Source organism: Enoplosus armatus, chromosome 9 (genome assembly GCF_043641665.1).
Source record: "Enoplosus armatus isolate fEnoArm2 chromosome 9, fEnoArm2.hap1, whole genome shotgun sequence".
NCBI lineage: Eukaryota > Metazoa > Chordata > Actinopteri > Centrarchiformes > Enoplosidae > Enoplosus > Enoplosus armatus.
The window spans coordinates 2123765-2138362 of record NC_092188.1 but is presented as its reverse complement, the minus strand read 5'-3'; the positions used below and the strand labels follow the sequence as shown (position 1 = coordinate 2138362).

General features: G+C 39.9%; 1 protein-coding gene and 1 long non-coding RNA gene across 2 annotated transcripts; both read left to right on the top strand.

Annotated features, from left to right (window-relative positions):
* The first annotated feature begins 6289 nt into the window (after nucleotides 1-6289).
* Nucleotides 6290-7259, top strand: LOC139290850 (uncharacterized). The gene is made up of 3 exons (XR_011597544.1): nucleotides 6290-6433; nucleotides 6630-6727; nucleotides 6899-7259. It is a non-coding gene; the product is annotated as an uncharacterized lncRNA (long non-coding RNA).
* A 1275-nt stretch (nucleotides 7260-8534) lies between these two features.
* On the top strand, nucleotides 8535-12635 carry LOC139290064 (asialoglycoprotein receptor 1-like). The gene is made up of 6 exons (XM_070911755.1): nucleotides 8535-8613; nucleotides 9576-9668; nucleotides 9841-10104; nucleotides 11016-11167; nucleotides 11251-11369; nucleotides 11914-12635. Exons 1-6 carry the CDS (start codon nucleotides 8535-8537, stop codon nucleotides 12071-12073), a joined length of 867 nt encoding a protein of 288 aa, XP_070767856.1. The 3' UTR covers nucleotides 12074-12635.
* Nucleotides 12636-14598: the final 1963 nt, after the last annotated feature.

Sequence of the window (14598 nt, the reverse complement as noted above, 5' to 3'; positions counted from 1 at the left end):
GCATTTATGACTTTATGTGGTAGCTTACTGTATAGAAGCAGACAGAAAAGTCCCCAGCCAGAATCAACAGGAACTGTTGTAGAGGAAGACATTTCATTCCATAACTTTCTGTCAGATGTGCTGATTTTGAATCGATGTGTATTTCATATGTAGACAACGACCCAAATGTCACTGTTAAATGTGTTGCATTTCCTCATTTGATTCTGGAGTAACAATTAATTCAAAGGTGAGGAATTAGAAGAAATATTAGACAGACTGAGTCATTTCCTTTAGTGTTAAAGTTTCACTAGCTTCATGACTTCCAGTGTTTTCTCAGGAGTTTTAGTTTGCACTGGCATAAAGTTAGATTTCATTTATTGGAAGAGACAAAGAATTTACTGTTTCAGAACACCGTTTTAATATAGTATAATAACATGTATCTTCAGAGCACAGTACAAGTACGGTTAAATGAGACCACTGTGGTGTGAATCGGGCTCTGTGTCAAAGCACCTTTGCAACATGCTCTATATATGGCTTCCTGTTCAGTCTGTGTGTCGCCCAATGTTGACCGCCGTGCTGGAGCAGAGAAGGTGTGAAGATATAGCAACAAGACATCATCACGACGAGCAGCGAGTTGACAGCTCCCCTCAGCGTGTCTTAGAAATGTAATTTGAAAAGAGTTTGATCAAGTGCATCTTTAAGATGTTATGAAGGATTCTCTGTTTTATATTGTAAACATATTGGGAATCACATATTAAACGTAAACGTGTCAAAGAAGTGGTGAACATTTGGGGATTTTTATGGTTCTTTCACATTTATTTCATGAATGTTTACATCGTCACTGGTGTGAAATTCATTTCCATTTTCTGATTTCTTCTACCTTTTCTTTGTGTTTTGCCCTCTGTCCGTACAAGAAGAGAAACCCTCACCAACATGTCAGAACCACAACTTATATGCGTTCGCTCCCACCGAAGCATTCATTTTGGGGAACGTGTCTGAACCAAATTTCACAGCAATTCATCCAACGGTCGTCAAGATATCTCCGTATAAAACAGAACTTGTCTACCTTGTTGAGGCACTAGAGGAAAAGTCATTACGATACATCATCCGAGAAAAAGGAATATCTGAACCAAAGTTTGTGCCAATCCATCTGGTAGACGGCTAAAAAGGGTTATTCTAATCACAAATGTAACTTTTCCTTCTATTACCTCCCAACCTGCAAACGCTCTCAGACCAGAGTCAAAGTAAAGTTGAAACTGTACTCAGATATCACAATTTGAAATCCCCTAACAATGACACAGATGAATTCCTTTTTAGTCTGATTGTGCACGTTACTTCAGACATGGTTTCGAAACAGTGCACTCTAACTGACACAGTTTCCTGTCCTGTGGTTTAGCTCGTACAGCCCACCGCTAGTACGATCATAAACAAATTTATGTTGAAATAGAATCACGTCTGCAAGTCTATTCTTGGGTGGGTGGGGTGGGTGTGATGGAGCAATGGCAGCTACAATCTCGGGTTATTATATTTCAGCAGTTGCAATCATGTGTGCTGAATTCAATGATTTGTACAAAGAATAAAAAGCAATTGAATGCACGAAAGATTGCCAATCAGATCTTGGTTAACCATCAAAAAGAACAGAGCAACTGATTCTAATAAAGTAAGTCTTGCGTGTTTTGTGATTAGTATCAGCCTTATTGAAACACACCCTTTTATAAATCACCACAGTGTGTTTAGGCTCATTCTTGCTGCGGTTCCTCCTGCAGACGTGGCCCTCAAAACAAAACGACTGCAGTGAGAAGGAAACCGCTCGGAGTGCTACCAACAAGTTTCAGCTTTGATACTACTTTTAGCTGTTGGTAGTTGAAGTGGCTTTTCGCTCCTCTCGTGCTTGTGATACCTGAAGGTTTGCAGACGTGGTTGCAGATGTTCTCTCCACGAGACAGACGGGCTTCCTTGATGTTGTAGAAATGTACACAGGGCTTTGTTCCCCCAAACAATCTTGACTGTCCAGTGCCATGAAGATTCCAAATTGCATGATATTATTTCGACTTTAGGCACAGAACCAAATCATTTTTGCAATGCTTTTGTCTTTGTCCTGATGTAAATTATGGGTGGGAAATCTGGATAAAATCCTATATATACTGTGATATAATACATTTCTGGAAAATAATTTTAGAAATTGTTAATGGATAAGATACCCAGACACAGGATAATCCAGCAAATCAGAAACTGCTTTCAGAACTATTTAAAATCCAACATGCCTCTATTATCAACATGAAATAACTCCTGGACCAGTCGTATTGTAGACCTTTAATCTGCTGAACCAAGAAAATGTTGCTTTGGAATAATCCTTTATGAAACTTCACCTTTGTCCAGTTGATTCTATTCACTTAAAATAGAACAAAGATGAGGTTTGTCTCAAGATGCTTTCTGGAAAATAAAGCGTGGTGCGCTCAACTTGTTGGAACATTTTAAACTCTAGTGAACAGAGGCAGCTCAGTCAGATGATCAATCTGCAAGAGAGCATAACAGAGTCAACTGATGAACCACTGACAGAAGGAAGTGAGAAGGTAATTCTTCATGGGGGGACCATGAATGACGGTACAAAATTTCATGTTAATGTTATGAGTTAATACCTTGGACAGTGAGCCAGATGAAATGTCCCATTGCAGAGTCTCCGCTCTGACATTCAGCCTTGCACTGAAATTGTCCGCTGTCCTCCGGCGTCAGGTCGAGGATCTCTGTCACTACCTGTCTGCGTCTCATGTCACCATCAGAGACGGTCTCGTTCACCGCAGTGAAGTACTTGCTGGGGTCGGTCAACTCGGCACTTTGCTGACACCATACAACATGCAGCAGAATGCACTGCTTGAAGTCATAATAGGCCTCGCAGGATAGTTTTACCGACGAGCCTCTGGCAAGAGCGAGGCGTCTCTGTGGGTAACGGACTTCAACTGCAGCACAAAGGCAAAGAATAAGATTTCTTAAGGCTCTTTGTATGAGACACACAAGGACATCTACTTGGTTTTTAGTTTACTTTAAATAACTGAAACACTTTGGGAAATTTTCATTTTCTTGCCGAGAGTTAGATGAGAAGATTGTCCACCTTTCATGTTTAATACGTACAAATACCAAAGAGAAAAAAACACGTTGCAGTTTTCCAGCCAGTGTTTACTAACAGACAAAAGGATTTTAACTAAGTTAAACCAGTTCAGATGAAATGGACTAACATTAACACCAGTAGGCCTACACGCTCTACGCTCTGCTGTGTAACTTGTGTCTTCTCATAGCACCCCATGAGGTTTTCTCCAATCTTCTATCAAGAAATTGAAGAGTTGTTTACTCACCGTTCTCCCGGGCAGACGACACACTCAAAGTCACCAACAGCAGCACGGTCAGTCCAGTAATCCAAGTCATTCTCCAACACACACAGTGGAAGGTTACACTGAAGGTGAAGACGGGGAGCAGCACGAGTTACAGGAGGCAGCGGCACGCTGAAAGTAGATGCGTGGTCTGCGTGGTGTGAGTGTGCCTGCTGCTCTGTTGTGTGGGTGGAGGAGACGTATCTCCGTGCTCAGTGTTTCCATTCCCTCTGACCAGTAGAAACCTTCTTTTGGTCTTTGGATATTCTTTCCATTGTTCAGTTTGGTTTTGCACCAAAAGAGATTGCATAACAAAGTTTTGTTGCCTTGAATGCAGCATTCTGTTTCACTGATAAGTTTATATTTGATTCAAGCAGGTGTCATCTTAGAAAGTCAGAAGTTAGAAAAAAACGCTACGATCATTTATTCTGTATCTGTAAATCATCATCTCAGTAATGTCTCAATCATCACTATTAAATGACAGAAGGACGGTCAATTAATAGACTTCACGAAGCACGAGGTGTTCACGTTCTCACCACGTGTGGGAAATGGCACATGCACGGTTTCTGTGTGTACATACCATTTATCCATCTGGCCCCTGGTTTGGTTGACTAGTCTGGTTCTGGTTAACTCTTCCTGCTTACCATATAAGAGGGCTGGAAGTGGCAGTTCTGGCTCTCTCTCTCTCTCTCTGCTCAGCCAGGAGGGTTTTGTTCGGTTGTGTTTTGGGTTCTATTAGATTTGCTTTATGTTATCCATTTTATTTACATTACTTTTGCCCACACTCATGCACTCCCTACACCACTGATAATACTGATTCACCAGTTTCTTTGTTCTCTTGTGTATAGGTTAGCCTCGGTTAAATACATTTGTTTTGTTTAAACCGTCATTATCTGTGTGGTCTGAACTCTGAGCCGGGTCATGACACATCTCAAATTGTTTCAAGTGATTGGACAGATATGGTGTTGCTGTCATGAACGGCGTTTTTTTCCCAATTGGAGAAGCAACCGAGCTAATCGCAGACTAAAGGAGGGACGATCGTCATCGAAATGACTATTCACTCCGAAAAGCTTCTGAGAGAAATATCTGAATGGGCTCTGAGCTCGCTACAGTCACTGTTTCTGGAGCCTGCTTCCAGTGGACATTAGAGGAACTGCATCTGCACCTTTGCGCTGACTTAATCAAATAGCCGTTGCTTTGTTGCCAGTAATCAACAAAGTCATCACTGACAAACTGTCATCTTTTCCCTGGAATCTTACACTCGAGAGAGTTCTGCTTTTTTAATCGTCTTCGTTTCAAGTAATCCAGAAACACACAAGTCACTGCTTCCTGTGTGATGAAAGAGCTTTCTGACATGGAATGTGTTGTCACTACTTTTAATAGGGTTGTCATCTGGGTGCTAATAAGGAAAAAAAAACATCTTCATTTTTGTCTGTGGTTTGGTGTCACAACTGTCATTGTGACATTGGTAGCCATAGATGGGCAATGATGAATTTATATACATGCACGTACCCCCAGAGAGGCAGCTGGTGACTAGAAGTAGTACATTTTGTAGGACAGCAACAGGTTCAACACGGTCAAAAGAATGGACATGGGACACTACGTCAATTCACCTGTTGATGAAGTGAGGGATCGTTTGGAGAAGAGAGAAAATTGCCGTTTAGGTAAAATATTTTTTCAATTTTTGGCTTTTATGTTTTGTTTCTTTCTGTTATATTTTCATTTTAGGTTTCTAAAACTATTGGTGTTGCCTCTGACCCTTTACACTTTTACTTTTTTTAAGTGTTTAACATACATATACATGCATAAAGACACACATTAAGCTGCAGACAAAATCGATGCTTTATGTACGACACATTTTTCATATGTTAACACAAATATATACCTGATGTTGTGCTTCGACACAATGGCGTTACAGACATACAACAAACGTACCGACACTGAGGTCCAAGCCTTACTGCGCTCCTCCATGCTGACTGCCTCTCCGTCGCTTTATATTGTGACAACAATTGGCTGAAGGAACCTTTTAGTTCCTTGAAAAGTAGTTCCTGGGACTAAACGTTCCGGGTACTTTGGTTGGAAATGCTGTTTTAGAGTTCAGTGTGTTTAGTTTACGTGCGTATGTATTGTCCCGTAGGATGGTCAACAGTCTTCACAGTGGTTGGAGTCAGTTTCGGCCTGCTGTGCATCGTACAGTCAGTCCTCAATGTTTCTCTTCGGATCCAGGGAAGTGAGTATCAGCCTGCACCTTTCAAATTGTACAACAAAAGCAAAGTACAATTGCAGATATCATCAACTAAAGCCTCTGCGCAGCCAATGAAACCCCATATGAAAAGCTTTGAGTACGGGAAATGTTTGTAGGCTCTGGTATCTCCCACTTTAGAGCCTTGGATTGTTTCAGTGTCAGTAACAGCAGTGTTGTGTGAGTGTGTGTGATAAATGTTAAGAAAAATAAATGATTGCTGATTCAAATAATCTTATTTGTTTCTCACTTGTTCAATGCAAAGTTTCTAAGTGCGACTCAAAAAGAGGAACGTCTTTCGGTTGTTTTTCCTTCCTAGTTGGGCGTCATAACAAGTCTGACCACATCCACTCCACCAATGTCACCCTGATGTCAACTGCTGACATGAGCGCCTTGAAAGACCAACTGGCAACGGAAAACATGGAGTTACAGGCCATTAATGACTACCTGACCGGCAATAATGAGGATTTAAATGAACAGCTCAGCCTCCAACAAGAACACATAAGGGAACTTCAAACTGAAAAAGAAAGGCTGATGATGAGGCTTTCTGAAACAGGTGAGTGTTTTCTTCTCAGCATTAAGTAGTTCCTCACTTTGTCAGAGCACTTTGTTTCTGTAGAATTTCCTCCCTTTCTTGTCACGTCATCGTCTCTTCTGTCTTGCGTCTTGTTTCTGTTTGTCCTGTTTCCAAACAGAACAAAACATCCAGAGCTGTCCCCTGGGATGGATACCACACAGGTCCAGCTGTTACCTGCTTTCCACCAGGAAAAGGAACTGGAGGTATGCCAGAGAAGACTGTGAGGCGAAAGGAGCTCATCTGGTGATTTTAAATGATGACATGGAAGAGGTATTTAAGATTCTTTAAATACATTTCTACGTTATTTTCCTGCATCGCAATTCCACTAAAATGAGGAATATAACTATATCTTATTTTAAATGATCTTAACTTATCTGGAATTACCTTCTATATCCTATAAATTGAACTAGGATGAACTATAAAACTAAAAAACTATAAAATATACCTCACAAATCCCTCCCAACAGGATGCTCTCCATACCTTTGGAAGGTCTGTCGTGTGGATCAGCTTGAAGTCTAACCAAAACAGAGGGACATGGGTGGACAGAAACCAACTGACGCATCAGTAAGACTCTTTGAATGTTTTTTTTTTATTGCAGTAGCAAAACCACTAGTCACAACAAGGTTTAATTTTTTAATTCATTCTAATAATGCCAGCTGAACACATACATTCAGTTTGATGTAGACGTTGTTTGATGATACTGATGATGTGAAATGTTTTGTTTGTGTTTTGTAGTGACAAGATTCAGCCGCAGCCAAATGATCTACACGCTCACTGTGCTTATTCTGAAAAACCCACGTATGGCTCGATGACCCGGGTCGGCCCCTCCTGTAATGACAGACTCTACTGGGTGTGTGAGAAGGAGCTGAAGAGATAGTACCACCTCCATAAAACCACTCAACCATAAAGTCATTCTAGTTCTCTGTCGCACAAACATACAACTAAATATATATATATTTTATTAACTGGTTATTTTAACTATCCTTTATCATAATATGTCTCTGCTGAATATAATTCTATGGTCTGCGTGTGCTTTTTATTACAGTGTGTTTCTTTCAGCTGATTAGGTTGTTGTGTTTCGACTCTGGCTAATAAAGAAAATGAAGCATTTTAAATTGTCTGCTGGTGTATTTGATTAAGTAAAGGAATAATAACCCAAATAATGAAATGCATGCGAACATATACATTAAATTGCAGTGAGCCAGAACAACAATATTTTTCAGAAGAGTTCACGAGTACAACTTACAGTCACTGCATCATGAGGCTGACGCGGCGTTTAGCTGATGTATATTTGTAGGAAGGAAGTGGGACGACGCTCCCCCTTTGTGAAACAGGATTTTATTTTCAGCCATAATGTCACCCTCTGTGCCCACAGAGGCATCTGACAGTCAACATCTGGTGCTGTTGGTTCATAGCTATGTCCCAACTAATGATGAATGCTAACAAATCTGCAGCCGACTAAATGTGTTTGTGAGTGAGTTATAAGTCAGTTCTACGAGGACCAAGACACAAATATTTAAAAAGGTCAAATAAGTATTTTAGAAGCTATTTTGGTGCTGCACAAATGAATAATTAGTGTCCTTGAAGTAAACATTTGCTGCACTTATTAACAGAGCATAACTTAAACAAATCAATAACAATGTTGTTGTCGTCTTAGTTTAATGTGTTATCATGCTAACGTTTGCTAATTAGCACTAAACACAAGCATTAAAGTACAGCTGAGGCAGATGGACAAATTGAAATTATGACCTTGCGATGGTAGATAGTTGAGGTTAAGAGATGCTGGATGAAAAGTCAGGGGAGCACCAAAGTTATGACAGTTCATGGCGTTTGCAGCTTATTTGACACACTTTGCATTCAGCATGGGAGGTATTGCGCCATCTTTTTTTTTTTCCAGAACTTTCTGCGAGTGAATCTGCTGATGCTGGATGGCAAGTTCTTCTTTCTTAATCTCTCCGTTAACCAGCAAGCCAGACACATAGCATGACTTCCTGTAGTTTTTTCAACAACACCCCCCCAGAATGTTCCGAACAGTAAAGGTTAATGCTTAAAGTGGAAACACTTACATTACATCTGCTGGTGATAGAAAGTTCTTTAACTGCAGGTGAAAAGCGTCAACTTGAATAATTTGTCAATTATTGTATACCATAAGTATAAACTGTATTTTATGTTGACGTGTTGTATTGAAGAACCAACCTTTTTTTTTATGTGTGGTGACACAAATGTCATCGTTGCATTGCATCATAATCGGGTGGCATAAATAGGTAATGGTGAACTTACACAATCAAACAAACCCCCAGAAAGGCAGTAGATGACCACAATTACAGAGATAATTCATAAGACAAGACTCAGGACTTTCATTGTAAGAAGAATGGAAATGGGACAATATGTCAACTCACCAGTTGAAGAAAGGAGCAAACGAAAGAAGAAAAAAGAAAACTGTCTTTCAGGTCAGAATATCAAAGTATTTCTGTTTTTTTCTTTACTTAAATAAACTACTAAACTCCTCCGTTCTCTCTACGGACATTTCTTCTTGTCATTTTTGTTAATTTTTTTTATTTATTTTTTTTACTTTTTGGTTTGCAAGCGTCCTTAGAGAGGAATTTGTATTATTCATACACTGTTTTCATTTTGTGTGTTAAGATTCACAATAACCAGCAACAAAAATATCCAAAAGTTAAATATACCTGCAATTTATTTAGATGTGTTTCTGTTCTGTTTTTAAAAACATTTCTATAACATTTTAGCTCTTCACCTATTATGCTTTTCCTGATTTCCTATGACAGGAAATCAGGAAAAGCACAATAGGTATATATATATATATATATATATATATATATATAAATGTTACTCATACAATGTCCTCATACTTCTATTTTCCAAGCTAAGTCACATTTTGGTTTGAGGGCAGTTCTTTTCATGAAGCTTGTGCATAGTAACTGTATTTAGATATTTAATAGATGCATCTGCAATATTTATAGCACCAGTGGCTCCTTTCAAATGTGTACAAAAAATTACGTGAAGATTAGGTGCAGTAAAATAACATAAAAGTGATCAAACACAAGGTGTTAACTTACTGCTAATATTATATCTGTGAATTTTCATAGAAATTTTTTAATACAGCCACTTCCTCTTAGTTTTTGAGGATGTCGTCTCTTCTGCAAAAGTCTTATCTAATTTATTCTTCTGTGTTCACGGTTTAAGTTACTGTACACAGTGATAAAATATATACCAGTAAAGCACATGGATAAACAAAAGACTTGTATATTTGAGGCAGAAAAGTGAAGGGGCTTGGCAAAGCCAGCGGTTAAAAAAGGGATTGGATAAGTCAGTGAGTGACAACTGCATCTTTCTTAATGTTGATAACAGAATTATGGTGTGTGTGTGTGTGTGTGTTTTTACCTACTTGTAGGAGGGTCAAAAATCTACCGCTTGGTTGGAGTCAGCTTTGGCCTGCTGTGCATTATACAGTCCGCTCTCAACGTTTCATTTCGGCTGCAGGCTGGTGAGTATCAGCTCGCACCTTCCACATCACAAAAACAAATAACCACCTCCTGACAGCAGACATGGGAGGGGGTATCAATCTTCTCCTCTCTGCTATTAAGTACATATGTTTATTTCCCAGTGAAGTGGGAAACATCAGAAACTACAAACTTCCTATCTGTCTCCCTTTCTAGTCGGGTGTTCTAACAAGCCTGACAAAGTTTCGACCAGCAATCTCACCATGATGTCGGCTGCTGACATCACAACCCTGATTTTAGAGAGAGACCAACTGCTTCAAGAGAAAGATCAGCTGGATCAAGAGAACGACCAACTGCTTCAAGATAAAAGCCAAATGCTTCAAGAGAAAGACCAACTGGAAAATGAAAAGAAGATGTTAAACGAGAAGGTCATGGAACAAGAAAATCAGATACAGGAACTTGAGACAAAGTTAGAAGTGGGTGAGTCAGTGTCTTTTTCAAAACCATTATGAATTCAAACCCTTTTAGCCAGTTGTACGGCTGGAAGTCAGTCAGAGTAGCTGAGAGAAACTTTAATGACGCCATGTATTTTGGTGGATAACAATAAGCGTAGTAAGAGAAAATAAAAAAGAAGAAGTAGTAGAAGTAGAAAGTACTACAAAAGACAAGAAATAGAAATAGAAAATAGAAATAAACGACAAATAGACATATAGACATATAGAAATATAAAAAGGAATATCCTTCATCCACATATGGATGTTAGCGTTTAGCTCAAAGCAATGCTGCTCATTTAGGGATTATTGTATATTATCATTATGTATTGAATGATGTGCTGTCAGACCTGTTTTGTCCTTTGTCCTGTCTTCTCCTGTCCTACTCTGCCACGACTGTCCTTCCTCATAACGTTCTGTCCTCTCTTGTCCGGTCATCTCTGTCTTGTCTAGTCTTGTCCTACCCGTCGTGTTTCATGTCCCGTGCTGTTCTTCTTTCTTGTCCTCTCTCTTGTCTTCACCTCTCCTCTCCCGTCCTTTCTTGTTCTGTTTGGTTTGACTTTTCCCGCCCTGACTTGTCATCATTTGTCCTGTCGTCTCCTGTCCTATTCTGCCACATCTTGAACTGTCCTTCATCGTACTGCTCTGTCATGTCCTCTCTTGTCCGGTCATCTCTCTCTTGTTTTATGTCCTGTCTTGTCACTTGTCCTGTCATCCCCTGCTCATACTGCTCTGTCCTGTCTTGTGCTCTCTCTGGTTTTGTCCTCCACTGTCCTGCTTCGTCTTATGTCCTGTGTTGTACTTTTGTGCCGTGTTTTCTGTGCCGTCTCCCGTTCTGTCTTGTTCTGCACCACCCCATCTTGTCCTGATGTGTCCTGTCCTGTGCTTGTTCCTGAGCAGAACAAAACACCCCAAGCTGTCCTCAGGGATGGGGGAGTCACAAGACTTCCTGTTACCAGCTTTCCTCTGGGACAAACAACTGGGAGTATGCCAAACTAGACTGTGAGAGGAAAGCAGCTCATTTGGTGATTATTAATGATCAAGAGGAAGAGGTATTTGTGATTTTTCTTATATAAACCTAACACTCTGTATTACCCTGCGGTGGATGTATATAACTACACTTCCTTCCCAACAGAGAGTTGTCCGTTTTTATGGAGGAGTTATCAAAATGTGGATGGGCATGAGCGGTCAAAAAGACAGGTTGACCAACGTCTGGACGTGGACAATGGTGGATGGAAAGACATTTTCTTATGCGTAAGGCTTTTTTAAAAAATATTTATGAAGAAGATGATGATCCTGATTAACAGTGATGTTTCAGCGTATTGGCATTACCACATTACGTTGTGAAGCAAGTCCTAATTACACATTGAAATTTAGTCACTGAAATTCTACTGTAACAATAGTCATATGTAACCGAGACATCTGAAAACTTTTCAACCAAATTTACCCCAAATTTCATGCAGACCTGCATATCACCAAATAAATGCTTGCTGGGTGATTCTGGGGGTTTTGTTTGGGGGTCACGGCAGGCTGAAAGGGCACAGGAGGAGCAGGTAAATGGATGGATGGGTGCCTGAAATGTATAAAAAACTTTTTAGGATCACCAAATCTGGATTACCAGTGCTCTGAATGGTAACAACAGGTAAGAGCCAGCAGGGGGGGGGGCACTTTAAGTGTTTTTAACTGAAGAGACAGACCAACAGAATACCAACATGCTCTTCCATCTTTAACACATTTTAAATTGTCAGACTTTTCGGCTGACCCACACACAAAAACAGTGTTTTGTGTTGTTTTGCAGTAACTGGAACGATGAGCAGCCAGGTTTTTGGAGCAGTTGGTCTTCCAGTTGTGCATATATTGACGAAGGCTCATCGTGCTTGAAGACCTGGTTCCTGGGCAACTGTCGAGAACAACATTATTGGATATGTGAGAAAGAGCTGAACGCCGGCTCTATCTGATCTCAATAAGACACAACAAACACAGCTGCAGTCAGTCTCTCTCTCTGTCACACACACAGGAAAATACATAGAACGTGTACATATACAGTATATGTACCTTTTATTCGATAGAACTGTTGATTGTAGTGACTTCTTTATTTGAACACAACTCTTCTCGACATTATTTGTTTGTTAAAACAATATCTTAATATTTTCTTTTCTCTCAATATATACGTTGACGTGTCGATGTAATCTGTTCTATGTGCTCCATTTCTGTGGCAGTGCTTGATTTGTTTGAGTCATTTGCTCCTGAGGTTGCGACTGTCACTGAGCCCGAGGAGGGCGTCAGCTGAAAGGCTCCTTACAAAGGAATAAGGATATAACTGTGAACTTCAGGCAACTATTTTATGCTCTGTGCAAACCAGTTTACCTTCAGTTAAAAAATACATCTGATCTTTAGAGGTCTTTACCGTCTTTCACTCTGACTATAGCAATCGTTCTGAACTGCGGCATTCAAATTCAGTTTGTTCTCAAACTATATGTTTTCAAATGTTTTCCATTCATGAAACTGGTACATTTCCAAAATGCCTTAAAAGTGTCAATAAAGTGGAATGAAACCCTTCAATCGTAGAGGACTTTGTGTAAGTAATGAGTTGCACCAACCTCTGGTGACCACTAGAGGATGTTATTTTCATATTTTTTGGGATCTACGGAGAGCATAGACAGGGCCATGTTTTGTCTCTGGACCCTTCATGTTAGTGAAATGTATTGTGATGATAATGAAGACGGGATTTACATCCTTTGGAAATGCTTTGCAGTATGTAAGGCAAACATCATAGTTTACTACATGCATTTCTCAAAGGATTGTCCTGAAGAGTTCAAATTATTTGGCAAAGAAGTGAAGATTTTTGCATCTGAAACTAAGGACTTACTGAGTTGTTCAGGTTGATGAGTTAAAGTTTGTGTTGATCAGCAGCCCAGTTAAGCACCTTCGAGTATAGTGATTATTTCATTCTACAGAGTCGTTAAAATGTAGTCCTGGTAACTTATTGTGCTTCAGAAGAAAAAGGTTCTTCATGAAAAACGTTGACAGTGAGGTCTGTGGATTATTAAGTAGCTCAGACTTTTAAAGACCCCACAAGGCGGTGTATGGACATAGTTACACACGTAAAAAAAACAAAAGAAACAAAGAAGAAGTTAATTAATTAATTAAAAAGGAAATTACAAATGAGCCAACAAGCGCACTGTTTAATACCCAATAGTCACCTAAAAGCAGCCATTAGTATTTCAACAACTTACCAGCAAAATAAATGAACTCTTTCATTTTCTTAGTGTTGAATAATTTTTAGTGTTTGGACGAATCGTAAAGTAAAACCAGGACAAACTAATACATAACGATTCTCTTCGATGCTTCAAGCACCACAAATGAAACTCATTCTACTACTGTGTTTTTTTGAAAAGTTGATGGTCTAAAATATAATATTGACACCGTTGTCTTCCACTTCCCTGTCATACATTGTCATTGTAGGGTGCTGTGACCTCTGACCTCCTTAATTTGCCGACCCAGTGGAGCAGAGCTCGCTCTAAAGTTGCTCAGTACAGGTTGCTCCTGAAGCTAAAACGACTAAAACGTATAATGTGAATGTACTGAGTGGCAGCTGGTGAGCTGTCCCTGAAAAGAACAGCTCGTCCTCGTTCCTCATCCTGCCGTCAGGAAGTTGAGAGGAAGTCAAAGAGATGGGAGACAAAGAGGTCAAGGTCTCCCTCCTGTACCTCTGCCTCCATGCTGTTATGTAACATCCTGAGCTGTACACACCCTGATAATGTACAATCTATGGTACACACCGCACCCCATACTACACATTGGTTTCAGTTGACCACAATGTTCCCTAAGCTTAGAGGATAAGGCTTGTGTTGCTCTATTTTTTTCTTATTGACAAATCCACTGAAAAAATCCAACTACATGTTTGTCGGTCTCTCAGTGCTTTCTTACCCTGTCTAAGGCTCTCAGCTCCAAGCCCACTGGTTCCTAATGAAGATGTAAATCTTTATAAACAGCTCACAAATATATAGTTTCATTTAAAAAAACACAAAATACTCATTACATTTCCTAATTTTTCCTTTGGACATTTTGGGGACTATTTCCAGCGGCGGATGAATCCACATTTGGTGCTCTTGTAAGTATTTGGGGCAGCAGGACGGTGTGTGTGGGATGGAGTCAAAATAAACAACTGTGTGTTTTTAACAACAATGGAGCTCTAAGGCTCAGAGGAAGAAGAAATATCTGGCTTTGGACACACAAGACAAGTATGATATTCAGTATAGCCAGAGGAAAGGTCAGAACAGGAAGGGTTCATCCTCTGGGCAGCATGGATGTGTCAGTGCAGTCTGCCCATCATATTTCGGCATGTCTTGTGTACAAGTGAACATTTTGACCTCATGGTCACGCCAGAGGAATGGTCAACACGCCATTCAAATCATTAGGAGGCATCATCTGGGGATCATGAATATCCACATGTTGGACAGACAGATGAGGATTTCAGTTA